We start from the raw sequence: 14,044 nt of genomic DNA, 5'->3' as shown, positions 1-14,044 counted from the left end.
TACTGATAAAAAGCCATATAGACAATGAAGAAATATCAGTACTTCAACATTTATGCAACAAATGGTAGAGTATCCAGATTTTTAAAGGAGAAACTATTGGAGTTTAAGTAGGAAATAGATAGTAAAACTGTACTTATGGGGGACCTCAACCTTCCCCTATAAGATCTAGGTAAATCAAACTGAAAATAAGAAAGAAGTAAGAGAAGTGAATGAAATTTTAGAAAAATTAAGAGTTAATAGATATAGAGAGAGAAGTGAATAGGGATAAAAAGGAAAATAACTTCTTTTCAGCAGTACATAGTATATACATATATATATATATATATATGAAGATTGACCATGTACTAAGGCATAAAAATATCTCAAACAAATGCAGAAAACAGAAGTAATGAATGCAACTTTTTCAGATCATAATGTGATAAAAATTATAATTAGTAAGTGTTCATAGAGGCAAATTAAAAATTAATTGGAAATCTAATTCTCCTGAATAGGTGGGTTAAAGAACAAATCATAGAAAGAATTACTGATTTTACTCAAGAGAATGACAGTAAGGAGTCATATCAAAACTCATGGGGTAGAGCCAAAGCAGTACTCAGTAAAATATATAGCCCAAGTGCCTATATCAGCAAAAAAGAGAAATAGGAGATCAGCAAGCCGGGCATATAACTAAGAAAACTAGAAAAAGAACAAATTAAAAATCATTAGATAATAAAGACCAAATTGGAAATCTTTAGGATTTCTCAAAGGAGAAATTAATAAAATTGAAAGTAAAAGAATTATTGAACTAATAAATAAGACTAGGAGCTGGTATTTAAAAAAAATAAAGTATTGGTTAATCAAATTTAAAAAAGAAAATCAAAACCACAGTATCATGAATGAAAAGGATGATCTATCTCACCAATATTGAAGAGGAAATTAAGGCAATTATTAAGAACTATTTTGCCCAATTATATGACAATAAATATGACAATCTAGGTGAGATACGTGAATATTTACAAAAGTATAAATTGCCTATATTTATGTAAAAGGAAATAGAATACTTTTTTAAAGGTTCAAACCTGATTTTATTTTTTATTTTTATTATTTGAAAAGTTTATTTAATTAGTCAATTTGGAACATTATTCCTTGGTTACAAGAATCATATTCTTTCCCTCCCATGCCCCCACCCCTTCCTGTAGCTGATACGCAATTCCACTGGGTTTTACATGTGTCTTTGATCAAGAATTCTTTCCATGTTGTTGATATTTGCACTAGAATGATAATTTAGAGTCTGCATCCCCAATCATTTTCCCCTTGACCCATTTAATCAAGCAGTTTTTTTTTCTTCTGTTTCTACAGTTCCCAGAGTTTTTCCTTTGAATGTGGATAGTGTTCTTTCTCATAAATTCCTCTGAGTCATTCAGGATCACTGCATTGCCACTAATGGAGAAGTTCATTACATTCAGTTGTACCACAGTGCATCAGTTTCTGTGTATAATGTTCTCCTGGTTCTGCTCCTCTCACTCTGCATCAATTCCTGGAGGTCATTCCAGTTCACATGGAATTCCTTCACTTTTTTATTCCTTTTAGCACAATAGTATTCCATCACCAACATATACCACAATTTGTTCAGCCATTCCTTAATTGGAGGACATCCCCTCATTTTCCAACTTTTTGCCACCACAAAGAGCGCAGCTATGAATATTCTTGTACAGGTCTTTTTCCTTATTATCTCTTTGGGGTACAAACCTAGCAGTGCTATGGATGGATCAAAGGGCAGACAATCTTTTATCGCCCTTTGGGCATAGTTCCAAATTGCCCTCCAGAATGGTTAGAGCAATTCACAACTCCACCAGCAATGCATTAATGTCCCTACTTTGCCACATCCCCTCCAGCATTCATTACTTCCTTTGCTATTATGTTAGCCAATCTGCTAGGTGTGAGATGATACCTCAGAGTTGTTTTGATTTGCATCTCTCTGATTATAAGAGATTTAGAACACTTTTTCATGTGCTTATTAATAGTTTTGATTTCTTTAACTGAAGATTGCCTATTCAGGAAATAGAATACTTAAAAATTCCTACCTCATAAAAAATAAATTTAATAATCCATCAAGGAACTCCCTAAGAAAAAATACCCAGGGCTAGATGGATTCACAAATGAATTCTCTCAAACATTTAGGGAACAATTGATCCCAAATATCCTACAAACTATTTGACCAAATAACCCAAAAAGGAGTCTTAACCAAATTCTTTTCATGATACAAATATAGTACTTATTCCCAAGCCAGTAAGACTAAAAACAGAGAAAGAAAACTACAGACCAATCTCCTTAATGAACATAGATGCAACAATTTTAAATAAAATACCAGCTAAAAGACTGGTCATCACAAGTGTTATTCACTATGACCAGATAGGATTCATACCAGGAATTCAAGGCTAATTTAGCATTAGGAAATCTTCCACATAATTAGTCATATCAATAACCAAACTAACAATTCACATGATTATCTTAATAGATACAGAAGAAGCCTCTGACAGAAGAGGACACCTTTCTTCAAAATAATGAGTACTATTTATTTAAAACCATCAGCAAATATCATCTGCAATGGAGATATGTTAGAAGCCTTCCCAATTAAGATCAAGAGTGAAGCAAAAATGCCCATTATCACCACTGCTATTTAATATTGTACTAAAAATGCTAGCAGTAGCAATTAGAGAAGAAAAAGAATTTGAAGGGATGAAAGTAGGCAGTGAGGAAACAAAGCTATCACTTTTTCCAAGTGATATAATGATATACTTGGAGAATCCAAGAAAATCAACTAAAAAGTTAGTGGAAATGATTAACAACTTTAGGGAACTTGTGTAGGACGGGCTAATATAATAAAAATAATCCTACCCAAATTCATTTACAAAATGTAAAATAAGTAATTTTGATTACATCAAATTAAAAAAGTTTTTGTACAAACAAAACCAATGCAACCAAAATTAAAAGAGACAACAAATTGGGAAACAATCTTCTTGATAAAAACCTCTGACAAAGGTCTGATCACTCAAATTTATAAAGAGCTAAATCCGTTGTCCAAAAAATCAAGCCATTCCATTGATAAATGGGCATAATACATGAATAGGCAATTTTCAGTTAAAGAATTCAAAACTATTAATAAAGCACCTGAAAAAAAGTGTTCTAAATCTCTTATAATCAGAGAGATGCAAATCAAAACAACTCTGAGGTACCACCTCACAACCAACAGACTGGCCATGATAGAAAAGGAAAATGATAAATGTTGGAGGGGGATGTGGCAAAATTGGGACACTAATACATTGCTGATGGGGTTGTGATTTGATGCAACCATTCTGGAAGGCAATTTGGAATTCTGCCCAAAAGGAGCTAAATGAATGCATGCCCTTTGATTCAGCAATACCACTAGTAGGTTTTTATCCCAAAGAAATAAAAAAGGATTATACAAAAATATTCATAGCCATGCACTTAGTGGTGGTAGGAAAAAAAAGGAAAATCGGGGATTGTCCCTCAATTGGGGAATGACTGAACAAATTCTGATATATGATGGTGATGGAATACTACTGTGCTGTAAGGAATGATGAACTGCTTGATTTCTATATGAACTGGAAAGAACTTCATGAACTGATGTGAAGTGAAATGAGAACATTCTACACAGAAACTGAAACATTGTAGAAAAATCATATGTAATCAACTTTGCTACTAATAGCAATGCAATGATCCAGGACAATCCTGAGGGACTTATGAGAAAGAATGCTATTCACATCAAGAGAAAGAACCGTGGAAGCAGAAACACAGAAGAAAAACATGATTTACCAATTGCTTGTATGAGTATATGATTTGGGGTTTTGGTTTTAAAAGGTTACTCTATTATAAAAATGAATAATATGGAAAATAGGTATCAAGTGATAGCATATATATAACCCAGGAGAATTGCTTGTCAGCTCTGGAAGAGGGGAGGGAGAGAATATGAATCATGTAACTGTGGAAAAGTATTTTGAAATAAATTAATCAAAATTAAAGTAATCAAAATAAATGAAATTTTAAATAAAATCCTAAAAATATTAAAGATAAAAGGCTATACCTTATCTCTCCTAAGAATCTAAGATAAGATGCTACAACATCATTCTAAGCCATAAATAGGGCTCCTGATTCTTTATTACTGAAGTTATTAAAGAGAATCTTAGTATTGAATACTGTGTTAATATAGAATTTAGCTTCTATTCTGTGGTTATTAAAATAAAGACTAAAAAGATATGATCAAAGTTTATAAAATCCTTTAAAGGATATACCTGGCCTTCTTCATGTAACTTTATGGCTTTCAAAGTAAATGATATGCCTCATAATCTTAATGTGGTTGTTGTAATACAAATAACAAGATATTCTACTTTTTTAGGAGTTATTTAAATTATGGAATCTAGGTCCTTTAGAGGGTAGTCTAGGCCAAATAGAAAATATAATTAAATTTAAGAATAATTTAGTTAAACTAATTGGTGATAGAGTCATAGTGGATTATTAAGGGAATCTAGAGAAAATTAAGGTATAATCTTAACATTTGAAGTGATATCATAGGAAATGGCCATGACCCTAGGCAAATATTTTCTTGTTATATACTTTGGTATCTGAAATAAAATCCTATGTTGTGGATTCAATCATTGAGTCTGGTATTATGTTCTCTTTCCAATACTAATTAAGCCATATCCGTTTATTATTTGAAACAGGGTAAAGATTATTGGGAGATAATCTCATTATAGTATGTAGTTCCTCAAAATCTTAGAAAGTAGAACTAACTTCAATTGTTGAGAAAAGTGATTTAGAATCAATACTGGAACTTTTCCTCTAGTTCCCTCCACTGTCTAATAATCATGCATTGCAGGTGGATGTTGAAATAGACAATACAGAAAGAAGAAACTCTACACCTAGAAATTATCAAATTGAATAAGCATGGCAGTATGCCTCAGTAATTTTAATTACTATAATTTATTTGTCATTTATTGAATTAGTTGCCTAATAAATACAGATTTAGATGCTTGAATACTTAGGGAACACAAAGTGGAACCACTGATTCTGTTCTATGACATGTTATTGGAGCTTAAAGTTTATCTGTTTTTTTGTTCTTGCTGTTTTTGTAATTTCATGTAGGAAGAGGAAAATCTGTGAACTTTATGCAAGAGTGTTGGGATCACAAGAAGCTTTGCAAGTAAGCTATTATCTTTAAACTATGAATATGTTCTTATGTTTAATTTAGGTGTTGAAGCAATGCAAATAATAATATAGTTTTACAAGAAGTATATAAAAGGGATCTGTTAAGTTTTGAAGATTTACTTAAGTAATTAATGGAAGAAACTAAAGGTTGTCAAGTGCAAATAGTATCTAATTCAAAAGGTCACAAATTTTGTCTTCTACAATTATGTGTCTTAAAAGGTAAATTAGTTTAATAGTTTCAAGAGGAAAAGGTTGTTCCTCCCTCCCCCACTTAGTTCTACAGTATTTTACATACATTTTATTACCTCTCCCTTTGTTCTTCCCCCCCAGTTGAACAATTTTTTCAAATAAATAAAACTCAACAAATATTTGTAGTCTTGTAAAAACAGATTGCATGGGTTTGTCATATACTTTGCGGAAATTTAGATCATCTTTATCTACAGAATTTTCTGATCTTGACCTTGTCATGGCCTGTTCTTGATGAAGATTGTTATTATTAACTTTATTTCCCAGATGTTCACTCACTATCACTTTAGAATTGTGCCAGCAATCAAAGTCAAGTTCATTGACATATAGGTTGAGAATTCTACTTATTTCTCTTTTTTCAAAAATTAGGAAAACCTTTGTCCTCCAGCTCTTATCACCTCTTCTCACTCTGCATGATATTTCTAAGGTCATTGACCATGACCTAGCAATTTCATTTCCCACTTCACCGGAGAATGTGTCATCCAGACCTTATTATTATCTCATTCACCCTAGTTTTCAGTTTTTATCAGCCACTGTTTATCTTTATATTCTAAAGATTATTATCCTTCCCAGAAAAAAACAAACTAATCAACTATGTTATCTTCATTGTCAGTTATCATCATTGCATTCCTCTTAAGCCATTGACTTTACACCCTCCTTTGTTCAAATATAGTTTTCTTAATATAAGTTTTTTGTTACTAGCCACCTCATTCTGACCTATAGTGTTTATGACTTCCTTCTTTGGGGCATATACTACCTGCAATGTAACTGCATGATATAATAGAAAAGACACTTGAAGTATAGGATAGCTAAATTTGAATCCTACCTCATGCATTTACTAGCTAGTGACTCTGAACAAGTAAATTAATTTCTCTAAGCCTTTATTTATATATCTATATCTATATAATTGAGATGATGACAGTGCCACCTATTCAGAGTTTTTATGAAGATCAGTGAAATAATAATACATGTAATATACTTTGTAAGCCAATATATTGAATGGTTATCTATTCATCGTTGTTTCCAGCCCTTATTTTTATGTTCTGTGTATCTTTTAAAAACTGGTTGATTTGTTCCTTGAATATTCACATTGTTCTCTTTAAACACCTTCACCTTTTATACCTCCTCATATTGCTTCTTTTTTTTGTATTTTTGGAATTTAATTCTGCAGAGCTACCCAGCTTACTTGGTATGATTTCCTCTACAGAATTTTAGATCATAGGATCTTACTACCTACCATCCTTTCTTTAAATCCTAAGTAAATCTGCTAACAATTTGAAAAATAAATCAGATTATCCCTTGCTTTCTTCTATCACAAAATAATATTTTAAACCTTTATTTTTTTCAATTATATGTAAAAACAATTTTAACAGTTTTTTTTTTATTTTGAGTTTCAAATTCTGTCTTTTCTTCCCTTTCCTCCTCACAGAGAAGGCAAGTAATTTGGTATAGATTATACATGTATCACAAATTTAAATATTGGATAATTACTCCCCTCCAAGATTGCCTTCATACTACCCCAGCAGTCAGTTTTTCCTTTAATAAGTGAGAAGTAGATCCAGAATACTAGTTTCTTTTATTGTTTCTTCTGCCTTTTGAAAGATGAAATTATGCTTAAGAAAATAGCCCCAAAATAGTTAATTTCTTTGCTTTTGGCAGAGAGTTATCCAGATAATTACATTTTCCTTTCAGTACTATACCTTCATGTTTTCAGTACCTTGACCTGTTTTCAGAATTCTTTTTGTTTAAATTAATTTTAATTTTTTTTAGTTTGCTTGTTAATATGGTAAATTATGTGGATAGTTTTCCTAATATTTAACCATCCTTGCATTCCTGGTATGATCCTACCTGGTCATAGTGAATAACCCTTGTGATGACTTGCTGGAGTCTTTCTGCTAGTATCCTATTTAAGATTTTTGTATCTCTATTCATTAGGGATATTGGTCTATAGTTATCTTTTTCTGTTTTTGACCTGCCTGGTTTTGGGATCAGTACCATATTTGTGTCATAAAATGAATTTGGTAGAACTCCTTCTTTGCTTATTCTGTCAAATAGTTTGTAAAATATTGGGGTTAGTTGTTCTTTGAATGTTTGATAGAATCCATTTGTGAAACCATATAGACCTGGGGATTTTTTCTTAGGGAGTTCTTTGATGGCCTGTTCAATTTCTTTTTCTGATATGGGGTTGTTTAGGTAATCTATTTCTTCCTCTGTTATTCTAGGCAATTTATATTTTTGTAGGTAACCTTCCATATCACCTAGATTGCCATATTTGTTGCCGTATAATTGGGCATAATAGTTTTTAATGATTGCCTTAATTTCTTCTTCATTAGAAGTAAGGTTTCCCTTTTCATCTTGGATACTGTCAATTTGGTTTTCTTCTTTCTTTTTTTTTTTAAATTAGACTGACCAATACTTTGTCTATTTTATTTGTTTTTTTCAAAGTACCAGCTTCTAGTCTTATTTATTAAATCAATAGTTCTTTGACTTTCAACTTTATTAATTTCCCCTTTGATTTTTAGGATCTTTAATTTAGTCTTCATCTGAGGATTTTTAATTTGTTCATTTTCTAGTTTGTTTTTAATTTGCATGCCCAATTCATTAACCTCTCCCGTCCTTCATTTGTTAATATATGAACTTAAGCATATGAATTTCCCACTGAGTACTGCTTTGGCTGCATCCCATAGGTTTTGAAAGGATGTCTCATCATTGTCATTTTCTACAATGAAATTATTGTTTCTGTGATTTGTTCTTTGACGAACTAGTTTTGGAGAATTGTATTGTTTAATTTCCTATTAATTTTTTATTTACTTCTCCATGTACCCTTACTAATTATTATTTATAATAATTATATAATATTTAATATATAAAAAACATAAATTTATATATTATATATTTAAAATATATAATAATTATATTATTTCTTTTTGATCTGAGAAGGTTGCATTTATTATTTCTGTTCTTTTGCATTTGTTCGCAATGCTTTTATGCCCTAATACATGGTCAATCTTTGTAAATGTACCATGTGCTGCTGAAAAGAAGGTGTATTCCTTTTTGTCCCTATTTATTTTTCTCCACATATCTACTAACTCTAATTTTTCTAAGATTTCATTACCTCTTTCTTATTTATTTTTTAGTTTGATTTATCTAGTTTGGATAAAAGAAGGTTCAGGTCTCCCACTAGTATAGTTTTTCTATCTATTTTGTCCTTGAGTTCCTCTAGTTTCTCCTTTAGAAATTTGGATGCTATGGCATTTGGTGCATACATGTTGAGTACTGATATTTCCATTGACTATACTGTCTTTTATCAGGATGTAATTACCTTCCCTATCTCTTTTAACTAGATTTATTTTTACTTTGGTTTTGTCAGATATCATGATTGCAACTCCTGCCTTCTTTTTATTAGTTGTTGCCCAATAGATTTGGCTCCATCCTCTTACTTTCAGCCTATGTGTATCTATCTTCCTCATGTGTGTTTCTTGAGGACAGCATATGGTAGGGTTTTGGATTCTAATCCACTCTGTTATTAGCTTGCATTTTATGGATGAGTTCATTCAATTCACATTCAGAGTTATGATTACCAGCTGTGTATTTTCCAGCATTTTGATTTCTACTACTAGTCCTGCCTTTTCTTCTTTCATTATTTCCTTCTACACCAATGTTTGTTTTTAATCAGTCCCCCTAGTTCCCTACCTTATTTTACTTCCCTTTTAATGCCCCTCTCTTCTTATTCCCCCCCTTATTCTTTTTGCAGTATTTTTAAAACTACCCCTCACCCTCACCCACCCTTATACTGCTTCCCTCCCCACCAGTTCATTTGTTATCCTTCTACTCCCCTATAGGGGGTAAATCTATTCTCTGCCCCAATGGATTGGATTGTTCTTTCCCCTTTGGGTCAATTTCAATGCACGTAAGAGTTGAGTATTTCCTGTCTCCAACCTCTTTACCCTTTCAGTGTATTGATGTTTTCCCCCCTCCTGCCATGAGCTTCTTTGTGACATATAAATTTACCCCCCTTTTGTTTCTTTTCCTATTTCTTTTAGTATTAACCTCTTTTTTTAGCTCTACATATTTATAGATATAGATATATATATACACACATGTATATGTATTTATGCATACATATATCTGTATGCCTATTTATGTCTTGTTATTTCATCTTACAGTATGTCACTGTTCCCTCTAAGTGTAATTCTTTTATAACAACAGTTTTTAAGAGTTACCCATGACCTCTTTTCTTATAGGGTTATATATCATTTTAACTTATTGAGTCTTTAAAAAAGGGTTTTTTTGTTTTGTTTTTCTTTTTTTCCCTCTTTTTAAATTACTTTTTGATGGTTATCTTGAGTTCTGTGCTTGGACATCAAATTTACTGTTCAGGTCTGGTCTTTTCTTTACAAATTCTTGGAATTCTTCTATTTTATTTAATGACCATACTCTCCCCTGTAAGAATATAGTCAGTTTTGCTGGGCAGTTGATTCTTGGTTGTAGACCCAATTCCCTTGCTTTCTGGAATATTGTATTCCTTGCCTTTCAGTTCTTCAGTGTAGATGCAGCCAGATCCTGTGTTATCCTCACTGTGGTTCCATGGTATGTGAATGACTTTTTCTTGGCAGCTTTTAATATTTTTTCTTTGGTCTGATAGTTCTTGAATTTGGCCACAACATTCCTGGGTGATGTCAGTTGGGGATTAAATAGAGGCAGTGATCTGTGGATTCTTTCAGTCTCCACTTTTCTCTCTTGTTCTAGAATATCGAGGCAGTTTTCTTGAATAATTTCCTGTAGTATGGTGTCCAGGCTTTTTCTTTTGTCATGGTCTTCTGGTAGACCAATGATTCTTAAATTGTCTCTCCTCGAACAATTTTCAAAATCCTCTGTTTTGTGAATGAGATGTTTCATTTTTTCCTCAATTTTTTCATTCTTTTGGTTTTGTTTTATAGTGTCCTGCTGCCTTGTGAGGTCGCTTAATTCTAGTTTTTGTATTCTGATTCTTAAAGACTGGATTTCATCCCTGGATTTTTGGTCATCCTCCTTATGGTCTGATTTTCTTTGGAGTTCATCTTTCATCCTTTTTGCCTCATCTTTCATCTCCTTTGCCTCATTTTCAAGCTGGTTGATTTTGGCTTTCAAGACACTCTTTTCTGTTTCCAGATGACTTATCTTAGTTTTTAAGTTATTTTCCCAATTGTCTTCATCCTCTCTTAATTGTGTTATGAATTGCATTTTGAGTTCTTCCAAAGCCTGTATCCAATTCGCTGGGATTTCTGATTTTTCCTTTGCTGATCCCTCCCCCTCTGTTTCATTCGTTCTTTGCTCATTACCTGTACAGAAGCTGTCTATTGTAATTTCTTTCTTCTTTTTCTGTTGTTTGCTCATATTTACTCCTTGTTTTCTCCCTGTATTTGTCTGTGCTCTTGCTCCTCTCATTTTTTTGGTTTTGGGGGTTTCTGTCAGTCTCCCCTCTTGGAGCTTTGACAGAAGGTCTCTCTCTGCAGACTGTGGGAGAGGGTTTTTTTAGTTTGAGCTTCCCTGACCTCTGGAGGCTTTTGATTGGATTAAATTAAAGTCCAGCAGTCTGTGAGGGAGGATTGTTGGAATTTCGGCTTCCCTGAACTCTGAAGACTTTTGATGGGATTAAGTTCAGCTGGTTTGGGCTGGATGTGCCCTGAGTCCAAAACCTTCTGGAAGGCTAGAGCAGTATGAAGGGTCTTCGTAGCTCTTTCCAGGCTGCCTGCTCTGCACTCCCTCTCCAGCTCCTTCTCCTCCACCTGTGTTTGACACTGAGCCTGGCACTGCTCTGTCCTCATGTACCCCCTCCAGGCCAGCACCTTTGCCCACCCAGAGGTTCCTGATGCCGCTGGAGGCTTAGAGCTCTATATGGGGGAGGGATCCTGCGACCTTCCGTCTGCCTTCCCCTTAAACCTCAGTGTTCTTGGATTCCGGCTTTTGGGGGTGAGCCATACCTTTGGGATTGAGTCCAGCAGGAGGGTTCCTTGGCTCTTTTCTTGTTGTTAGATCTGATTTTCAGTCTCCTAGGAGCAGTCAGCTTGTGATCAGTAAGGAAGGGTTTTCAGAGGTTTGAACTTCCTTCTAAGCCGCCATCTTGACTCCGCCCCCCTTGTTTCAGAATTCTTAAGTTGTTGAGTTCTTCTTCCTAGATTTTCTGTGGTGTATATTACAGTATCAAATATGTTGACCCGAATGTTCTCCCCTTAACCATCCTTCCTTTCTCAGATTCTAATTTTCTCACATCAGGAAATCTTTTTAATCCAATACCTTAACTCCCTCTCCTCCCAGTGCTTTTAGCTATATTATTCCTTTTGAATAAGTTATATCTTTTCAGATAGTATTCAAGTAGTTCCTAACATACACAGCCTCACATATATCTATAAGATTAAATTTATTGTCCATAAGCCCAGGTCTTCTGACACTGAATCCACAGCTCTCCTGTACCATGCTGTTGCCCATTAAGGCCACGAAGGGAACTTGAACATTCATCATTCTGTACCTCCTTGTGAAGTCGGCCCAGACCGTTGTTATTGGACGCTGATATGGTTTTGTTATTCTTATTATTGGAAATAGATTCTTTGTTTTACTTCCTTTCAGCCTGGTTTTCTCTTTGTATCATTTCTTGTCAATCTTGCAGCCAGTCCATTATGAGGAGAAGAACTGGTGTGAAGATCAGTACTCGGGAGGCTGCTACACTGCCTACTTCCCACCTGGGACTATGACCCAGTACGGAAGGTACAAGTAAACTGCCCTTTCTTTTAGAAAAGCAATAAAGTGAAGGGTTGAGAGGATAAACAAAAGTAGAAAAAGAATCCCAGAAACTATGGTTTTCAGTGAATATGTACAATACATAAATCAGCAGGAGCCTGGGTAGCAACTTTTGTCTGTATGAAAAGCAATAAAAGTATAGTTGACGAATTGTTTGCTTGGGTGGTAGGTAAATAACTGAAGGGAGGTCATGGTATTCGAAAAGGAAACAATTTTTTTCCATAAAAAATAAAAAATATTATGATAAAATAGCTGCTAACAGAACCTAGACAACAACAGAACTACTCAAGATGACAAAATGTATTAAGTCCTCATTGAAGGCAGCAAAAGAACTGAACCAGACATGTTGAAGCTGAGGAATCCTGGATTAGAAACTGGAAAAGCAGATAACTAAGAAAGGAGATTTTTTTTTTAAGGTAGGAGGGAATCCTAGACTAGAATCCTCCAACTACCTGATAGTTCCATAGTTTTGTCTGATTGGGCGCTTACCACATGCCCATTGTGAATATGTTATTTAGCTCTCGTTATATTCCAAGGATACTGTTTTGACTTCTCATATTCACTTTGAAGGGTTATCCGTCAGCCATTTGAAAAGATTTATTTTGCTGGCACAGAGACAGCCACCTATTGGAGTGGATACATGGAGGGAGCAGTGGAAGCTGGAGAAAGAGCAGCAAGAGAGGTATGTACAAGAAAAAGGGGAATGATACACTATAAATAGTTCTGTTTGTTTACATTTCTGTAGCACTTATTATTTACAAGGTACTTTCCTTATAATAGCCTGTTGAAGAAGGTTGTATAAATTATTATCTCTATTTTGCAAATGAGGAAACTGGGGACAGAGAATACGACTAGCCCAAAGTCCCAGAGATACTAAAAGCAAAGAAACAGGATTCAAACCCAGATCCTCATTTCTATTTTTCCCTATACCAGGCATGGGGGAAGTGAATTATCTTCAGAAAAAAGAGGATCCCCTCTTTTCCAAAGCCCAAAGGGAGGGCAAACATGTCTTTCAGCAGAGAGAGGTTTTAGTTGTGAAGGAATAGGTGAGGAAGAAAGCTTCTTGTTACATGGCCTCAATCTTCCCAATAAAGTAGAAGATAAAGGATATCTAACACTCAGAGAAAGGGAATGCATTTAGAATGTGGGTATTGATTAAAGAATGGTATAAAATTTTTGGAATCTACAATAGAAAGTTTGTATGAGTACCAAAAATGTCCATCATACACACATGCATTAAAAATTGATGATACATAATGTTTTTGCTCTCAGAATAATATTTTAGATGCATAAAACAAATACATAGAATACCAATGGTATCAAAATTGGTGTCACTTAAACAAGTTTATGCACTTGAGGTTAAGAACTTTTGCCATATATAAAACAAAAAAATCAGAATCATCCTAGATATCCATAATTAGCAGAATGGCTAAACAAAGTAGACTGTATTGTATGATTACAATGCAATATCAGTATGAATGATGGCATATCAATATGTTGTTTTATGTAGTATGGTAATTTATCAAATTAATATTAATTAATATGCTACTGTTTCATATGTGATGTGTGGAGGAAACCATGAATTTTTGAGGGCCATATGCCAGGAAAACAGGTCCTAACAAGTTTCAGATAATAACTGTCTTTAACTGGTTGTGGACATTCTATAATATGTCATCAGAAGATCAATCTAATTAAATGAGTTCAGAATCAAAAGGTTGGTCTTCAACATGTAAATTAAAAAATTTTTTTTTCCAATTTTGAGTTCCAAATTCTTTTTTCATGTTTTCCCTCTCCTTTCCCTGAGAGAGCAAGCATT

The 14,044-nt window shown here is 33.7% G+C and overlaps 1 protein-coding gene across 12 annotated transcripts in view; it reads left to right on the top strand.

Moving 5' to 3' along the window:
* MAOA (monoamine oxidase A) overlaps positions 1–14,044 on the top strand; it is a 141,380-nt gene that overhangs the window by 121,292 nt on the left and 6,044 nt on the right. For all 12 annotated transcript variants that reach the window (XM_056826107.1, XM_007493318.2, XM_056826108.1 and 9 more), the window contains 3 exons: positions 5,143–5,200; positions 12,098–12,195; positions 12,799–12,910. In XM_056826107.1, the coding sequence (XP_056682085.1) occupies positions 5,143–5,200; positions 12,098–12,195; positions 12,799–12,910 (268 nt within the window). The remainder of the gene's footprint in view (positions 1–5,142; positions 5,201–12,097; positions 12,196–12,798; positions 12,911–14,044) is intronic.

This window comes from Monodelphis domestica, chromosome 4 (genome assembly GCF_027887165.1).
Source record: "Monodelphis domestica isolate mMonDom1 chromosome 4, mMonDom1.pri, whole genome shotgun sequence".
NCBI lineage: Eukaryota > Metazoa > Chordata > Mammalia > Didelphimorphia > Didelphidae > Monodelphis > Monodelphis domestica.
Note: the sequence above shows the minus strand (reverse complement) of the source record. Positions and strands in the feature narration are given on the sequence as shown.